Source organism: Astatotilapia calliptera, chromosome 13 (assembly GCF_900246225.1).
Source record: "Astatotilapia calliptera chromosome 13, fAstCal1.2, whole genome shotgun sequence".
Lineage (NCBI taxonomy): Eukaryota > Metazoa > Chordata > Actinopteri > Cichliformes > Cichlidae > Astatotilapia > Astatotilapia calliptera.
The window spans coordinates 16,070,943-16,090,144 of NC_039314.1; the positions used below are offsets into that span (position 1 = coordinate 16,070,943).

General features: G+C 40.0%; 1 protein-coding gene across 45 annotated transcripts in view; it reads left to right on the forward strand.

The window, feature by feature from the left end:
• The first annotated feature begins 1,714 nt into the window (after positions 1 to 1,714).
• Positions 1,715 to 19,202, forward strand: part of kcnma1a (potassium large conductance calcium-activated channel, subfamily M, alpha member 1a) — a 154,469-nt gene continuing 136,981 nt past the window's right edge. For 11 of the 45 annotated variants that reach the window (XM_026189566.1, XM_026189567.1, XM_026189573.1 and 8 more), the window contains exon 1: positions 1,718 to 2,937. In XM_026189566.1, coding sequence (XP_026045351.1) covers positions 2,647 to 2,937 — 291 coding nt within the window. In that variant the 5' untranslated portion in view covers positions 1,718 to 2,646. Of the gene's footprint in view, positions 2,938 to 19,202 lie in introns of all 45 variants that reach the window. The other 34 variants (XM_026189562.1, XM_026189563.1, XM_026189561.1 and 31 more) reach the window with 7 other exon arrangements.

Consider the following 19,202-nt stretch of genomic DNA (forward strand, 5'->3'; position numbering starts at 1 on the left):
TCGTTGTTGAAGTGAGATGGCATGTTTTACGCTCGGTGGGATGGATTTGTTCGATTGGCCGTCTTTTGGTTCTCCGGCATGTTGACTTCAGCATCTCCAAAATGTCCTGCAGATTACCACCTGACTGCTTTAATGCCAATCCCATCGTCTGTCCGCCTCGTCATCCTTGAGTGAAAGTTCTGCTGGCCCACAGGAACCACTCACCTAACAGCTGGCCTTTCATCAGGAAAGACCAGTTGAAGCTCCCTCTAACAGTATAACCCTCAGCACTATTTATTATGGGACATGTGCTATGGGTGCTTTCTTTTTTTTCATGAGATTTGACAACCAGGTATTATAAAATGAGCATTAATACATATTTTCATCTGAAGGCATTTGAAATCTTATTAAAAGTTATTATCATTTCACCAGTCTACCCTGAGTTCAAGCAACATTTTTGCTTCCTGGCAGTGCATCATGATGGCAGACCTAATGTGGGGCAGCATCATTTGCCTTTAATGGGACAGTTCACTGTTTTACCAGCAGGAGGACGACTTCAGAGCTGTGGATTAATGCCTGTACTTGAACAGTTATGTCCCAGGCTGAGGACTTGCTGATCAAATCTTGCTTGAATAAAGGTGTGCTTTAACATTTGTCCTGTCTGATTCTCACCAAACTTGGTGTAAATAAAGGAAGGAAATAGGAAATCACAAGATTAAGAAAAAACAACAACAACAAAAAAACTTGGAGGTTGCTACTCTTTTTCTTTTACTCTTATTAAATATGTGAACCAAAGGTGGGTAAAGTGTTGTTCTGCAAGGCGCTTCTGCAGACAGTCATAACTCTGCAGTGCTGTCATTTACAGACAGCTTTGTCTTCAGTGTTTTACACCAGTTTAACAGATTTGTAGCATTTACAGGTGCTTTTGTTTTTGAAACACTGATATTTCCAGTTTACCACACGTCTTCTTCACATGCATCGGCATGTTTACCTTTTCAAACAATCTGTGCTTGACATTAGGTCTCATACCACCAGGCTTCATGGGGGATTTGTATGGTGAAACTCATTCCCTAAAATGACTGGCTTAGAGCAACACTTGTTAATATTCCTTTCCTTGATCTTTGCTAATCCGGGCATTGCAATCATCGCAGTCCAGAAGAAACCTTTGGCTGAGCTGTCAGCTAAAGTTAAGTATTATGAAAGACATTTTGATGGGACTTCATTGCAAACGATCTCTAAGAAGTCTGGAGCCTTGTGACACAGGTGGCTGTGTGCACCTGCCTGTCTGCTGCTCATTAGAGAGGTCAGTGGTTATTCAGGGCCCTAAGCCAGCTGTATCCACATATCCTTTGCTCTGGCTGGTTACTTGAGGGCAGCCATAAACTACTGCTAGTCATAGCTTGCCGTCATCACCAATCCACACCTGTTTTTGACCCAATATGTGAGCTAAAAGCCTAAGCATATTACAGTAATTGGGAGGGGCATTTATCCTGTGGCCCAAGTTCAGTTTTTTAAATGGGAACCATGCATAGATGAAAATCCACAGACTCAGTAATTGAAAAAGGAGCACTATCCTTAATGAACACTCATTACAATAATATCCATACAGGCTGTTTTATGCTGCCTTGTATAAGAACCCAGTGGGGATGGGGTGGGAGTGGTTATCGTTGTTTTTTTTATGTTAATCAGGATACTGAAGTTTGTGGCTGATCAACACAGTCCCTTTGTTAAAATCCCTGCTTGTTTTGCGACGTGCGTCACTGGCGTGCAATAAAGACGCAAAGGCGCAACTGTAGCCCACTTCTTCTTTATACGTCCGAGCAGCGGACTCCGGTCGGTACTTGGAATAAACGGTATTTCTGCCCTCTGTCCGTCTTTATTATTAGCGCTTCGCTCCGCCCTCCTACCTGTAAATCTCCCCGCTCTCCTCTGGAGCGGATCTGACAGGCGCTCTCAGCTGGCCGCTCCGTGCCAGGGCTGCAGGGGACCGAATGGAGACAGCGATAACCACCCGAGCGCCAGCCCTTTTACGCAGAATTGACAACGAAAACGCCCGCAAGAAAACAGTCTTGTTCTCTGCAGTGACAGCTACACACCTCTAGAATTAAATTCGATTCATGTGCACTTTCTCCCCAGCTTTTCCAACCTTTTTTTTCTTTTCCAGTCCTCTCACATTCGATTAACGCTTCAAGAAAATGAAATCGATTCTCCGCCTGTGAATCGACAGGATACCTGAATGGAAGACGGCTAGAGGTCGACTCGCTGAGATTGGGCTGCAACAATTTTCCCCGGCGCTGTGTTTACATTAACCGAAATATCAGTGGCAGCCTCGACGGCTGCAAACGATGCCGTCTCTGCCATGGCATATTGCGTGAAAGAGCCAGAGAACCCCCTCGGAAGGAGAAGCGCCTAAGATTCGTCATTATTGCGGATTTAAATGCCTCTCGCCAAAGGCCACCGACCCGCTGTTTTGGATAGGTTCGCGTGTGCCGTGTCTCCTTCTGTCACGAACAAACAATTCACAGGCTTGTGAAAAACGGAAAGAGACTTTATCGGGTGGGTTAACATAATCTACAGCAAAGAGGGAGATTTGTTTTTATTTTTCCCAAGCAATATGGCTGGTGAGTGGGGCTGGGGACGCTGGCACAGGCTCTCCAAGGCTCCTAAATGCTAGCTGAGGCAGATGGCACGGTTCCCCATGGAAGCGACAGCTCTATGAGGACAAGCAATATCAATAATAACATAAATCCGGACTCTTCGATCTTAATATCGAGGATGGCAGACGTTGTCATCCCGTACTCGTCCGAGGTGCCCTGCGACAATAATGGCCAGCGCATGTGGTGGGCATTCCTCGCCTCCTCCATGGTGACGTTTTTTGGGGGTCTCTTCATCATTCTGCTATGGAGGACCCTCAAATATCTGTGGACTGTTTGCTGTCACTGCAACATTAAAAACAAGGTATGTCTGCTGGCCCATCAACAGTCTTTCTTTCTGAATTTGCTCGTACATAATCACTGATGCACATGCTATACACATCCTTGTGTATTTCTATGGCACTGACCTGACTTCTTGTTCTATAATGGCTTTCATAACGCAAGCTGCATTTCCCTTGGCTGAATCTGATGGTTTCCTTTTTATGTACATCTTCTGCATACCCCGGAGTGCTGTGCCGATTGAAGCGCCTTTAGAATGAATTCAGCATGATTGTTATTGTCCTTTGGCTGTTTACTACCTCCCACTCCTGAATGAAGGGGGTGATGTTGCATGACAGCTATGGGTGGGATGAGAGGAGAGCAGTTCCTTCATTTTATTTAGCTTTAGCAAAACACAAAAGTATCCTCATGCCATGTCAGCTGCTAAGTTCTCAGGTGAAAGTGTGGATTTCACATGGCATGCACTAGTTTTATGTAACCACGCATATGATCCTGCACTCCTAATGAAGTCCACTGGGACTTCTCATGGACATTAAGATTGAGATAGCGTGCCCTCTTCAATTTTGGATCCTTTCCCCCCTGCATTTATCCTCCTAAATGTTTACACTAGGTGTTTGTGCTGCACATCAAATATTTTCGTGGCATGATGAAGGTAACCTGTCTGCAGGACTAATATAGAAACGGTATAATAAGGGTGACTGCCCATTACTTTGCTGGGGGTAGATGAATCATGGCTGATTCACATTTGTATTAAAGGCAGCTTCATACGTGACTCACACACTTGTGTATAGTCCAAGTGGTCCCCTGAACAGAGGGGTGTTTTAAAAGTAATTCGCAGAGTGTGCAAAACACGGCTTACAGTATTTTATTTTACGATGCTTACTTGCCATGGGAGATATGTTAATATTAATCCAAAGAACAAATACAAGAAAGCAAGTGCAGTCATGCTGCCGATCTGTCTTCAGCGGTTTTATAGAATTTGGGGGGAAAGAGGATGTTTTTGTGTTGATGGACAGATAGAACAGAGAGTGAGAGTGATATCCTTTGTCCTTGATATTCAAATGAATGACCCTTCTCACTCCCACTGCTCTGCTATCATGTGTTTTTGGTGGACTTGACCCTTTCCTGCTTGTATCTCTTTCTTATAAGGACTGGTATAAAATGGGACATAAAGAGCTGCACCCTTAAATTCAATTAATGTTTATTTATTTATTTTTTTAAATATAGAGCCAAATCACAATCACAATACTGTTGGGTTTCTATTTATTTGGAAGCAAATTCCAATAATCAAATGTCTGATGAGCAAGGGCTTTACGGGGGTGGAAAGGAAGAACTCCCTTTTAACAGGAAGATCTCACTTGTGGAACCAGGCTCAGGAAGAGAAAAGTGTGTTTTACTCCTATCTGCTCCAAGGGAGAGAGAGGACAAAAATGTAATGATATGCGTCAGTGGTAAATAAATCAATGCTCAGTGTCTCACAGGAGTTGGAACCTATTACAGCATATCTAAAGGATGTCTCAAAGACAACCGATCCAGCCTTAAATATGTGCTTTATCAAAAAGGAAAGTTTTAATCCTAATCTTAAAAGGTGTCTGTCTCCCAAGTCCAAACTTGGAGCTGGTTCCGCAGAAGAGGGACCTGAAAGCTGACGGCTCTACCTCCCATTCTACTTTAGGAATCACAAGCAAGCCAGCAGTCTGAGAGCGGTGTGCTCCATTAGGATAATATACTGCTATGAGGTCTTTAAAATATGATGGGTTCTGATTCTTAAAAATTTTGTATGTGGAGAGAAGGAGTTTAAATTTGATTCTGCATTTAACAGGGAGCCAATGAAGAGAAGTCAATATGTGGAAAAAATATGCTCTCTTTGTAGTTGCTGTCAGTACTCTAACTACAGTGCTTTGGATTAACTGAAGGCTTTTCAGGCAACTTTTAGAATAATCTGATAATAGTGAATAACAGTAGTTTACCTTAGAAGTAACAAATGCATGAAATAGGTTTTCAGCATCACCTCAAGACAGGATATTTCTAATTTTAGAGCTATTGCGATGGTGAAAGGAAGCATTTTTAAATATTTGTTTAATGTGAACATTGAATAACATATTCTGATCAAAAATAACTCAGATTCCTCACACTGTTACTGGAGGTTACTGCCATCCACGATACGTGAAACACCATGTTTCTAAGATGTTTAGTTCCAAATATAATAACCAGTTATGTCTGACTTGAGAAGACAATTGGAGCTCATCCAGATGTTTGTCTTTAAGACACACCTGTTGTTTAACAGGTGTTAAAACAACTGGCTTTATAGAGAAATAAATAAAGCAGTGTTTTATAATTTAAATAGTATTGGTCCCAGTACAGAACCCTGTGGAACTCCATGACTAACTTTTTGTTTTTTACATAAACAAATTGGAGTCTACCAGATAGATATGATTCAAACCATTATAGTGTAGTTCCTTTAATACCTATAATGCATTCTAGTCTCTGTATTAAAATGATATGATCAGCTGTATTGAATCCTACACTGAGGTTTAACAACACGAGCATAGAGATGAGTTCACTGTCAAAGGCAATCAGATCATTTATAACCTTCACTAGTGCTGTTTCTATGCTACCATGTACTTTAAATCTTGACTAAAACTCTTCAAATATACCATTCCTCTGCAAATAATCTGTTTACTGTTTCCACTCTTTCAAGGATTTTAGAAATAAGAGGAAGATTGTAGAATGTTCTATAGTTAGCTGAGACGGTTTAATTACAGCCACCTTGAAAGCCTGTGGTTCGTATCCTGTTAATAGAAATACATTTTCTACACCAGTATTAGCTGTCAGGATTCTGTCATTTAGTTGTGCTCATGGATCCTGGTGTAAGAAATGGCATCAAACCATATGTCTTCCCTCATACTTCTCACCATCCCGCTGAGAAAGTGATGAAAACAAACCATGCAAATATAATTAGGTATCCATCTTGTGACTGTTAGTCGGTATCTGTTTGCATCTTATATCTTGCAAATGAGGAGAAATAGCAAAAAATGAGAGCGTGTATCTTAGTTAGTGCTCGTACTTTCCCTTTGTTTTTGTGTTGCTGTGTGTGGAAGGCAGAGTCATCCCGTTAGGTGACTTTGATAGGCTTGACACTTGGCTGCTGAGGGAAAAGGCTTGTTAGGGGTATTAAGAAGGGGAAACTGGATCTGTGTTCAGCTGACTAGTGCAGCAGGCTAAGTTGGCATATGTCAGAAACAGGATGCATAGCTGGCGTGGTGGCGGTGGTCAGCTTTCTGTGGCGGTACTGGGAACCTGGAATCACGGGCAAGGAAACAGAGGTGGAAACTCTGAGAGAGACACAGGAGGAAATGGAAACGGGGGGTTTGAGGGTGACGAAGGGTTTTAGAGGGGGTGTTGTGTTACATACCTTGTGTAGTGTCCTTGTGTGCTCTGCTGTTGATACACAGCTGTATCCTAACTCTTCTCTGTCAGGCTTATAAGATAGAAGTGAAAGATCAAAGGATCGTACTGGAAGTAGGAAAAAGATGAGAAGATGTAGCGAAGTAAAACGTCAAGTGCAGTATTTTGGATTTTTGGAATTGGGGCCATTTCAAGTCTGCAAACCTGCGCTGTGCTGTTCTTAAAACGGCAAAGCTGATAGATGCACCTAAGAGTTGTTGGAAAAATGATCAAAACGCCGTAAACAAGCGATGTTTACAGCATTACCTCTGCCTCTCTAAAACAAGGCAATACGCTTGTATTCCACACTACAGAACAATACTTTATAGGTCTGGTTCTTCCTCCTATGTGGACTGAAAAAAAAAAGAAGCCCAACATAAGATAATAATAATAAAAAAAAGCTATTGATGTTTCTGGCATTGTGCTGTAATGGCTATATTTATGGAATCATTTATCTGCCAGGCATTTCAGATTGCCCAAATGCCATTTTTAAACCACATATTTACTACATTTCTAATTTGATTTGCTTCAAGTTATCCTGTAAACAGCCGTTCTCTCGCTGCCTGGGTGAGCTTGATTATTCAATTCCCTTTTTACAGTAAAGACTTCACACAGTCTAAATAAGGGGTTTCCTAAGAAGGGAAAGTCTCACTCAAGAAAATTATAATGAATATGTATGACTGAGGGGAAATGTAAGCATACCCACTCAGAGGTACTGAAGTGGAGGACACTAAGGCCACGCTGACAGGCTTGTTAATATATAAGCCTGCTCTTTATTTTCCTCATGTAGAGTCCTGGACCGTTTTTTGTGGTGTGATGCTTCAATGCAGTATGGTTATCTAATGGTCTAGTTATCTACTCTGCATCATGCCACCTCCAGGAGTTCTTATATGACGCCTGTGTTATTTTGAATGTGTGAGGAGGAGGAGGCGTATAGAGGCTTTGCATTTGTGGCACCACTTTCTATTCAAGCATGAATGGCGCCATTGTCCTCTGTAGAAAGTGGCTCAGTGAAAACTCTGAGAAATCCTCGATCAGGTCTGTTCTACAGGTGAGAAGCAAATAAAATTATTCGAATGAAGTTTATGAAATAATCAAAAATATTTATCGATTGATTTTGTGGTTATGGGCATAAATTTTCCTGTCTTTGAACAATTGTTGCTTCAGTCTGAGGGCAGGTTCCAAATGTGTCTCTTTTTATTTACGATCATAGTGTACTCTTTCCAGCTCCAGCAACCTAGGTCTGCATTTAAGAGGCAGAACATGGGGGCAGTATAAGTCATTCGCCATTCTTTTACAGAGTACAGTTTAAAACCCCATCTGTGACTAATGCATTTTGCACTTTGTTTGCTATTATTTTAACACTCGGGTTATGTTTTTATTTGCTGTTTGGATAGATTTAAGTGTAAGGGTGCACAGTGAGGCTCTAAATCGACCTGGTCACACTTTGAAAATAACTGTGTTTGCCTTAAAGTCCAGATACCAAATGCTTCAAAGCTCTTTTTTTGTAGATTGTCTCCATGACCTCTGCAGGAGTCTCGTAACCATACAAGTGCAGACACAAAGCATATACTGTCACTGTTGGTCTGTTTACACAATCAGAACATTTAAAATTTTTAAAAATCTTTTCCCATGAGGTCAACTTTACTGTTAAACTGCTACTTCATTTACACAAGACTCCACAGATGTTCAGAAGAAACCTGGCGATGGACTTTGAGATGTAGAAACAGGCTTCTGTTACAATGCGGTTTCACATCAACTACACACCGGTATGAACTGACAGTACACAGCTGCTGTACGAGCAACAAAAGAGTGAACTGTCACGTACTTCAGTCCAAGCACCACACCACCCATTGTATCTCTGTGTTTTGATGAGACATATACACCAAATGAGGCTAAAAAAATACACCTCCCACCTCACCTCAGTACAACAGCTGATGCAGCTACCTTCAGCCTCCCCCTCATCCCCCTAAGGTGCAACATGCAGAGTTTTATGTTCACTTTAGAGCCAACAGCCATCAGGACTGTGCAATTGTTTCTGTCTAAACAGCCCAACGAGAACAGCGATGGAGCAGTGCTCCTCGCTCTGCATGTACACTCGACTCTGTATTTGCTTTGCTGTATCCAAATCTGATATATTTGCATGCTTTTTTTGTCCTGGGTCTACACTCTATATTTGTCTTTGTAGTAATGATGACAAATATTATACACTATTGTTTACTCATTAAATTACACAGCAAATATAGCTGTTTTACATTTGCGGTCTGACACATAAAATTTGTTTGACCCTCTCCGTCACCAGTGTTACATTTTTCTCTATAAATATAAATTCTGCTTTATGTGATACGGCATTTGTTGCTCATTTTTACATTACCGTGCAAAAATCTTGAGTCACCTGCTATTTCTTTAAATTTTGTCAAATTTTCTTGCAAAATCTTTCATATGTAATGCTGCTATTTTAAAGGTCGTCCCAATTATAGGAAATTGTAATACTGATGAATTACGTGTTGAAGTTAAATACTGTGCAAGTGTTGGGTTCAGCCCTAATTTATATATATTTTTATATTTTGTTTTCAAGGAGCAGTTCTTCAGACTTTCTGAAGCGCTTTCAAAGTTTGGACATTGGCTGCTTTTTCAGTCATCTTTAGTCCACTCGATGTACCTGGCCATCTTCAGAGGAATGTATTTTTTCATTTGTTAAGCCTCTTAATACTGACCTCTGAATCGTTCACACATAAAACAACGCACCGATGGACCAGTGTTGTCTACACATAACAGACGACTTTGTAAAAAACCAAATGCAAATCTTTTCATGCATTTTGTAACTAGCACACTGTAACACAAACACTTTAGTTGAACCTTAAAAAAGCCAAAGATAAAACAGTTTGCGAGGCATAAAATAGCATTTTTCTTTCCACTTATTTTTAAACCAACAAGATGATTCCCAAAGAGATGCTATGTGCTATTACCCAAAACTTGGCATATGTTGGCATTGTGTGCAGTGTGTCCTTGAAAAAAGTGAGGAAACTAGATAAGTGGAGGACAAAAAAGTATTGTCAATGACAATGATTGGCAATGACTTTATTTTTCAGAATCACAATAAAAGTGCTCCACTGTGTGTTTTTTCTATCAGTCATGGATTGGCCTCCCCAGGGTCCAGACTTCAACATTATAGAAGCAGTGTAGGACCATTTTGAGAGAGAAAGGAGCAAAAGGTAGCCAACAACAGCCAAAGAAGAGCTGTGAAGAAGCCTGAAGAACTATTCCTGAAAACTACTTAGGGAAGCTTTCTTGTAATTTCTTTAAGAGTTTAGACCAGGGGTGGGCAATCTCAGTCCACGAGGGCTGGTGTCCCTGCAGGTTTTAGATCTCACCTTGGGTCAACACACCTGAATCACATGATTAGTTCGTTACCAGGCCTCTGGAGAACTTCAGGACATGTTGAGGAGCTAATTTAGCCATTTAAATCAGCTGTGTTGGTTCGAGGACACATCTAAAACCTGCAAGGACACCGGCCCTCGTAGACTGAGATTGCCCATCCCTGATTTAGACTGTATTGTAGTAAAAAGGTGGTCATAGCATATATTGATTTACAAGCTCATAAGAATTGCCCAAACAGTTTATGCCTCATATACCGCATTGTACTTCCATGTATGTTTACATGTTTCAATAAATAACTGCACCACTTTCCTAGCAAATTGTAATGAATGGCTCAAGACTCTTGTACAGGACTGTACAATGATTCAAATTTTAGCCTATTGTAGTTTCTTTTTTTAAATTCCTTGATATCAAAATCCTAACCTTCAGCAGGAGTAATAAATTAAAATAATTACATTTAATTTAAAATAGCCCATTTATCGTTGAAACCTTGAATTAAGCATGTGCTGTTTCTGATGTTTGCAACAGACAAGTGTCAACAGGGCAATCACAAGGCTATTAAAGGTTTGTTTTCCTCAATGGGAGTTTGATGTGTTGGCCAGACTGTGCTTGTGCATTTTCACTAATAAAGTTAAGGTTGAGAACGTATTTGGTCCTGAGGCTCCATCTTCTCTGACCCGTGTCAGTGTGTGGTTTAAGTTTTCGTGGTAAAAACATGATCAGAGTCTTAATAACTAACACTTGGTTGTTTAACGGTGGAACGGCAAATCTGTATTGTTTAAATCTGCTTTCAAACTGCGAGGAGAAATCAATCCATTGAGCCTCTCTAATGAAATATGGCAACCCTGGTGGATTTTAAATCATCCCAATGCATTTTCCATAATTGAAGATTGTTATTGATTTTTATGCACTAAGGCTTAGCTTTCATTCTAAGGAATTGATGAAAGATGAGTCCGAACCCCACCTCAGTGTTTCCGTGTCTTTGGCAACATTTCCCCGTATCACAAGGAAAAAAATATTCCACGGCAGAGGAAATGAGGTGCGCTGGTGCACTCTTCGGTGCGCCTTTAAGCAGAATAGATTGTTGAGGTGCCTGCAGAGAGGAACTGTTGTGAGCCTGTGTATCCCTTGCTCTTGGCAACAGACCAGCTGCATTTTGCCAGAACAGCATAGTGCACACACCCTGCCATCAGCTGTCGCTCTCACTAACCCCGGCCTAACTTGGCCCAACTTGGTCCCCTTCAACCCAAAGCTTATGAAAATCCAGAACTAATTGAAAAAATACATGAAAAAAACAAACCCTTTCCTAAAGAGCTGTATATCTGCACACATGCACAAGTGCACTGAAGGCATGCGTGTAGGTGGACTATGTTCTTGTGGCAAGTAGCTGAATTGCACGCGTCTTGTCATGTGTTGTTGACACTTGCGGGAGAGAGAGCATGCCTCACAGCTGTCCCAGGGCAGAGCGTGACCAGTTTCCACTCCAGCTCACATGCCTATTCCCAGCCCTTCTTTTCATAATCATTAGCTGGCTACTTATTTAATTTGAATTCTTTGTTCAGTCTATAAGAAGTCAGAAAAATGCTTCAAATTGGCAATATTTTCCAGAGCAAGGATGACCTCTTCAAAAAAATATCCAGTCAGCTATGTTAAGAAGGAAAGCAGAAATTTTCCTTCATAGCTCACTTAAAACCCATTAATCTATTTTTAAGATCCAGCCAAAAAGAAAAAGACATAAGCTGTGTGGAGTTTAGTAAAAATGTCTCACAATTTTAATGTGCTTTTAGATTCTGAGCAGATGGAGAAATAGATGTTGTACTTGAGCAGCACACACTAGATTGTTAAGATTCAATATTGAGGAAGGGTACAAGAGGTGATCGAAGAATAACCACACCGATCCGGCCGGGTGAAGTCAAACGATGATTTTAATGAATACACGCGTGGGAAGACACTCTGTACGCAGACAGCCAGTAGTCTTCAACTTAATCAAAGCATGAACAGATATTTTATAGCATCAGGGTTTGTTTACTGACGCCCCTTCATACGTCACAGACACATTTTATACATAGATCAGATCAACATCATCATGACTTTTCACCCAGAAAATCATCTCCTATTTTCATGGCTTGGTACTTTCCGTTCTTATCTTAAAATGAATTGTTCCTCTTTCTTGTCGAGACAACAAGAAACGGTTCCTCTTTTACCGAGACAATTTTGTAGTTACAGCCAAACATAACTAACCTCTTCCTCTAAATAAATCTAATTTAAAGTGTGTGTGTGTGTGTGTGTGTTGACCTCACATGCTCTTTCTCAATTCACCTGTTGCACTTCTGACCTTTTACCAGACCAGAAGCTCACTGAGACTATGTGTATGTCTTCTACTAAATAAATGTTTTAATCAAGAACCTCTACTAAAACCTTAATATAAAATGATAAAGCTATCTGTTATATTGTTAAAGCCTCGTCTTAGCCTGCGGCTCAAAATAACTTCCTGCTTTCACTTCTGCATACAACTTCCTGTCAGCCTGCAACTCAGTCTTTCTGAAAGAGACACTGTTTAAACCTTGGAGTGCAATATCCATGCTGCAAATTATATTATTAATGCAATAACAATTATTTAACAATAGCAGTAAAATAATTTCCCTCCTCGACACTCCCCCTTTTGACCTCTGGAAAACCAGAGGTCACAATACATTGTGTCCTCAGCAGACCCTTCTCTGGTGGTCTCGAACCTCGAGATCTCCAGGATCCTCGCCCCTCCTGTGGTCGCCGAGATCGGTCTTCTGCAAAGGAAACAAAACACCTTTTCTTGCATCTCCCTAACTTATCCTATCTGGGACTCTTTAATCAAAAGCCTGATCCTAATTATCTTCTTAACTTATTGACTTGTATTTATGTATACTCTTCAACGTTACTCATCACTTTAAAATCCTTTTAAGCGCTGGTTTCACGTCCGGTTGCTCGCTCTATTTTTCCCTTATCTGATCATCAATATCCTGTGCACAAGTTGTCGCTGCTGCAAGTTAATCTACTCCAAAAGAAAACAACCACTTTAATCAATTAAGTTTAAGCATATAAGCAATTACTCCTGTATACATTTCCTCATAGCTAAATACTGCCTTGAAACAACTCCTATGTGTTAACACTAACTTCATTTTAAAACCTCACATTTCCTATGTTATAATCCATTTTGGTATAGCCTTTTTATTTCATTTTGCTCCCTTTAATGTAACAATACCTCCTAATTCTAGTTTATCAGACTTAACCAAAATATATGCTTTCCTTCCTCTTTGGTCCTTCTTTAAGTTCAGTTAAAAGCTAAATGAATTTAAGGCCTTTTGCCTGGAATCAATACTGTCATGTGTGTTTCTTAACTCTGTGTCTGTAAGCGTGTGCAATCCTTCATGAACTCATATTATCCTCACAGTAGATTGGCTAATCATAGCGCTAGCCAAAGGCTCGTGACCCTCCAGAGACAAATTTGAGCCACAACTCCTTTAAAAGCACAAAATGCAATATGTATAAAAATCATTTCTATTTATAAGCTCCCCCTTTTATCCTAAAAATACCTCCTATATAATATCTGTATGTGTAAGCCTACATTATAACCACTACTTCTAGAAATCAAAAATCAAAGCTGTTCTACCCCTTCAACCCTCACTAATTTTCCCTCTAAGATTTATTCACAGCTTTGAAAAACCGGCATTGTATCTTCTAAACAGGATTCAGTTCTGTCATGGTCCTGGGCCATGTTGGCCCAGTATTCTTGGTTCCTTGTATTTTCGCTCCTTATTTAGGCCAGGTTTTCTGAGGTGTCCTATTGTGGTGTTCCCTAAGTATTTTTCCTTTGTGACTCTTACCCCCTTGTGCCCCTCTGTGTATTTATGAGCTCTCGTCTCTCTTTGTGTTTATTCCATGTTTCCCCCAGCCTGTTATGTCTGTGTTCTCCCCGTACTTTTTCTCCTCCTGTCTGAACCTCTGTGTACTTCCTGTTTTACTTTGACAGTCTCTCGTCAGTATGCGTAATGTTGTGTTCACTCCTGCCCTGTCTCGTTATGTTTATCAGTGTCACCTGTGTTCCCCACCTGTGTGTAATCTCCCTATGTTCTCTGGGTGTATTTAAGTTGTGTCTTCTGTTATGGTAGTTGCTGGTTTGTCTGTGTTGTTTCCCCTCGGTCTCCCTGCGTCTCGTTTCTGGTTTGTGTTATTAGCTTACCCAGTTTAGGTTTCCGGTTTCTTGTTTTTCCACCAGTGCTGTTTTGTGCCCACCGTTGTAAATAAATATTCACCTGCACCAGAGGTGCCGCCTTTTGGGTCCTTTTCTACAACTCCACACGGCTTGCCTCGCAAACCGTGACAAGTTCACTTTTAATCCTTTAACCTTAACTTAAAAATAACAGTTTCAGTTTTACCATATCCAAATGATCAAAACCCAAAAGGTCCTAAAATGATCCTAAATTATTAAACAATTAAATTATTAAACCCTAAACCCCCCTTTATCTTGATACATTTCATGTGTCAAGATACTATACAAAACTTAAAAATGCTCAGTTTCCCCACTCATGATCCAATCTATGTCATAAAAACAAACTTAAAACAGAACAGTTATCAGTCATGTGTTTCTTCAAACAATGATAACTGAGTTACATCAAAAAATATTTCCCCTTTAGCATTTGGCATTCTCCCAACAATATACTATAATCCCATAATCTAACCCCAGTCAACAAAACAAAAATTTTTCTGGTAAAAGCAAATTGTTTATCCACATTTATTCATCCTCACCTTCATCCAGTCACACATTCACTCACATGCAGTCACACCATGTATTTGCTGATAGTGGAGCCTCCCGCATGATCAGATACTCCACCCTCAGCAAAATGAGCTCCGTCATTTTTTATTTTCCATAGGAAAATATTTCTTTATGCTTTTGGACTGGATTGACTCGCATAAAATCCTTTTTACAGGGACTTACGACCTGAATTGTCCCCAGGTAGCTCTCCTCAGCCAATTGTAATCTGGAAAGCCCCCTTATATTTGCTCCTCCCGATAATTTTCAGCGCCGTTATTCACTGTTGCAGGCCTGCTTAAAACAGAAATGAAAAAAAAATAGAGCTGATTGTTAGCTCATAAAAACAAAACAAAATCACCTGACAGGTTTTCTTTAAGTGCACTGTTATAAAATAATGGGCCCAATTTTAGACATGTCCATGTTTCCTAAAACTCCCTCTATTAAAAACAAAAATAACAACAACAACCTACCTGACAGAATCAACCCATCACCACAACAACCTTAAACACACAAATCTTGCCACCACATAATTTCACCTCCTCAATACACCAAAAGTCTCATTAAAACCACTCAATTTGCACACAAAAATCACCCCCTTATACTCTTAAATTCAGCATAAGACCCCTTACGACATCATATAATCACTAAACTATAAATTTCCTACCCCAATCTGCACTTCTCGTCTCTGCTATGCTTCCTCTTCCTGAAAGTCACAGTCACACACACACTCAGGAAGTTCTTTCGTCACCACACACTCCAGCTAATTTGCATACTGAATCATCTCTCAAGAAGCTGTAACAACAGAAACATATGTTTAAACATTCCCAACTCATTAAATCATTTTATTTCTTCCAACAGTGATCACTAGTGTTGATCACTCAGTACGAGAGCACTCCTAAGTCACTCTTTTTTAAAACTACTTTAATCCCTTTTTCGTTTTCATAACTCCCTTTGTCATATGGCTTATTCTATTCCTCAATTACAAACTCAAATGTATTTTATTAAGCATTCACACCCTTGTATCATTCATACAAAATAGCAAGCTGTTCTTCATTGCCTATGTTTGTGTTCTTAGCCAGGTTTAATCAGTGTCTATGCATTAAACTCCATGAGCTTGTCTTGTCTTTATAAGTTTAATGCATTTCCTATTTGTGTGTGTGAATTTGCATATGGTGCTTTTACAGTGTGTCAGACTCCTTCATAATTTTGCCTTTAAACAGTCAATTTTCTCCTCCCCAACTTTACTAACCCAAATTCTGATTTCCTACCTTAAATAGCAGCATTCCTTGTCCTCAGCCAGAAGGTAGGGCTCCACTTGCCACTTTCCACCTCCACCCTAGCCCAGCGGTCTTACCCGTCAGGTCCGAGAGTATTCGTGACTGTGCCTGCCTTAGGTTGTCCCAGGGTTTCGAGGTGGGATCTTACCCGTCATGGGCTATCCAGCCTTCCATACTCGCCTGATACGGGGCCCAAGTGGGCAGGGGAGGGAACACACTGGCTCTGGGAATTAAAGGAATGTAAGCTGCTTCCTTCACTGCATCTTATGTTAAACTATCTCTATAATAAGCTATCTCAATTCTGACTCCTTCCTAGAATAATTTCACATATGGCACTTTGTGTATGTGTGTTTTCTATTCATTAATGTAATTGTCAGTTATTTTCTCTCTTCATTTTACTTTATTTATCTGTTTGTTTGTAACGTTCTACTTTAGTTCTACTAAACCTTGATGTAAAAAACAATACTCCCTTATTTCACGCACACACTCTGCATTTTGCCTACGCACACACTTCTCTCTCAGACTTCCTCTGTTCACACATCACCTTGCACTCACTCTACTATCAACTTTCATAGTGTTATTATTATTTAGTATTTTGTACACCTCACACAGAATCATTCAAATCGAGTACTCACAGCATTCACATCACAACCTTCAACTTTCACTTTCGATCCTGCAAGACGCAGAGATGGACATCTCCTTCACCTAACATAAAACTAAATTACCATATCAACATACAATTACTGAAATTCAAACTCAAATACACCATCTGTTTTAATAAAGTCAAAGAGTAAACAGGTGTACCAAGTGTATGTACTTATGTGTTTTAAACTGAAAGAAAAAGAAACTCAAACTCTCATAACATCACTCATGCATCTCTTAAATTAAAAACACTTTCAAACTTTAAAACCTCCTACTTTACATCACCAAAGAAATACCTCTCACACCTTCATTCATCATTCAAAACCTTCTAGTCACCGCATTCACACTTAAACTGTGACTAGAGTTGAAGAATATAACTCAAAACACAATTTCCTAAGAGTATTTTAGACATGCTTGTCATAATCAAAAAAGCAAGTAAAAAACAAACAAACAAAAAATTGAAACCTCCATTAATTCTCACCGCACACACAAGAAATTGAAAAAATAAAACCCACCAGCAGCTAATGCTGGAGAACAGTTACTACTGAAAGTCATGTGTTAGTCTTAAGTATATACAGTGCACTCAATATATTTATATATCTACATCCAAACTCAGTCAATTACTATACATCCACTACGGCAACTCAAAACTTTATTTATAGTCCTTTGCTAAACATAAATGGCATTTTAAACACACTCTACAATGTTTGCAGCAGTATTTGTAAAACCAACTGTGGCTTAAACAGTTCACTGCTTACTCATTTGCATTTTCACTCACACACACACCTCCAAAAATAGCAGCAGGCAGTCAGTGCATTACTGACTCGACACACAGAGATCTCTTATTACAAAGACGTCTTATATTTACAACTACTGTCAGATCTGTCAGCTTTAGCGCCTAACCAATTTCGACAAATTTAAAATAACCGCCCACCAATTAACCAGTATCAAGACTTTAACTGTTTCTGGCCTCATTTCTAAAATCCCTAACTCAATTTAAAAGCGTCAACCAACCCAAACTTTGCCTGAAGCTCTATTTTTGGCATTTCACAGCCAAGGCTTACCTCGAAGTGTTGAGTTAAAGTTACACGCCCGAAGACCAACTTCTCCTGTCCAAAAAAGCGCAGATACCGTTGCAAACGGTAAGGAGACTCCAACTCCTAGCTTAATTCCGGGATGCCCTGTACCCCACAGCTAAACCACACTGAACTAACCCTCTTCGCCGAGAGGTCAATGTCGCGCGTCCACGACAAGGAGGGAGCGTAACCTCCGGGCTCTGCACTTCCTAGCAGACTCGAACTGCCGTTCTAGAATAATTTAGAATATTTTGAAACAACAATCAACACCCGAAACAAGTGTATAACTGAGGCAGGTGCAACCTAGTGGCCAATTTGACCGCTCAGGTCCACTCTTATGACCAAATTTGGACTCTAACCAACACAATAACCAATTCCCTACCAACCTACTTGAGACTCTAACTCAATTTCTTTGGGACTTCAACCCATTATTTAAACTTTTCTTATCAGACTCTTAACTACTTTCATTTCTTCTTAGCAGAACTCTAACTGCTTCAACTCATGAGATTTTCATCAAAATCAAAACAGACATCCACCAGTAACTTCAGTGAGTAGACTTAAATTTTATCATGTCCAATTTGGCACACTTTGGAAATAATTCAACAGGTAGTGCCTTACCTTTTGGATAAGCCGGCTTATGCCCACTCACTTAGACCACTGGAATTCATGTCTGCCCGTCAGACCACCTAAGACCCCGGATTTCTCCGTCCAAACCTCCAACTCACCCTCCTCAATAACCGGACGAAGCCCCCAAATGTTAAGATTCAATATTGAGGAAGGGTACAAGAGGTGATCGAAGAATAACCACACCGATCCGGCCGGGTGAAGTCAAACGATGATTTTAATGAATACACGCGTGGGAAGACACTCTGTACGCAGACAGCCAGTAGTCTTCAACTTAATCAAAGCATGAACAGATATTTTATAGCATCAGGGTTTGTTTACTGACGCCCCTTCATACGTCACAGACACATTTTATACATAGATCAGATCAACATCATCATGACTTTTCACCCAGAAAATCATCTCCTATTTTCATGGCTTGGTACTTTCCGTTCTTATCTTAAAATGAATTGTTCCTCTTTCTTGTCGAGACAACAAGAAACGGTTCCTCTTTTACCGAGACAATTTTGTAGTTACAGCCAAACATAACTAACCTCTTCCTCTAAATAAATCTAATTTAAAGTGTGTGTGTGTGTGTGTTGACCTCACATGCTCTTTCTCAATTCACCTGTTGCACTTCTGACCTTTTACCAGACCAGAAGCTCACTGAGACTATGTGTATGTCTTCTACTAAATAAATGTTTTAATCAAGAACCTCTACTAAAACCTTAATATAAAATGATAAAGCTATCTGTTATATTGTTAAAGCCTCGTCTTAGCCTGCGGCTCAAAATAACTTCCTGCTTTCACTTCTGCATACAACTTCCTGTCAGCCTGCAACTCAGTCTTTCTGAAAGAGACACTGTTTAAACCTTGGAGTGCAATATCCATGCTGCAAATTATATTATTAATGCAATAACAATTATTTAACAATAGCAGTAAAATAATTTCCCTCCTCGACAAGATTTAACAAGCTTTTACAAACTGGCTATGTTCGGTATCACTGATTAACCTTCTTTTCTCATACTCCTCTAATGTGGAACATGTGACTCATGAGTTATTATCTAGTGAAGATCCT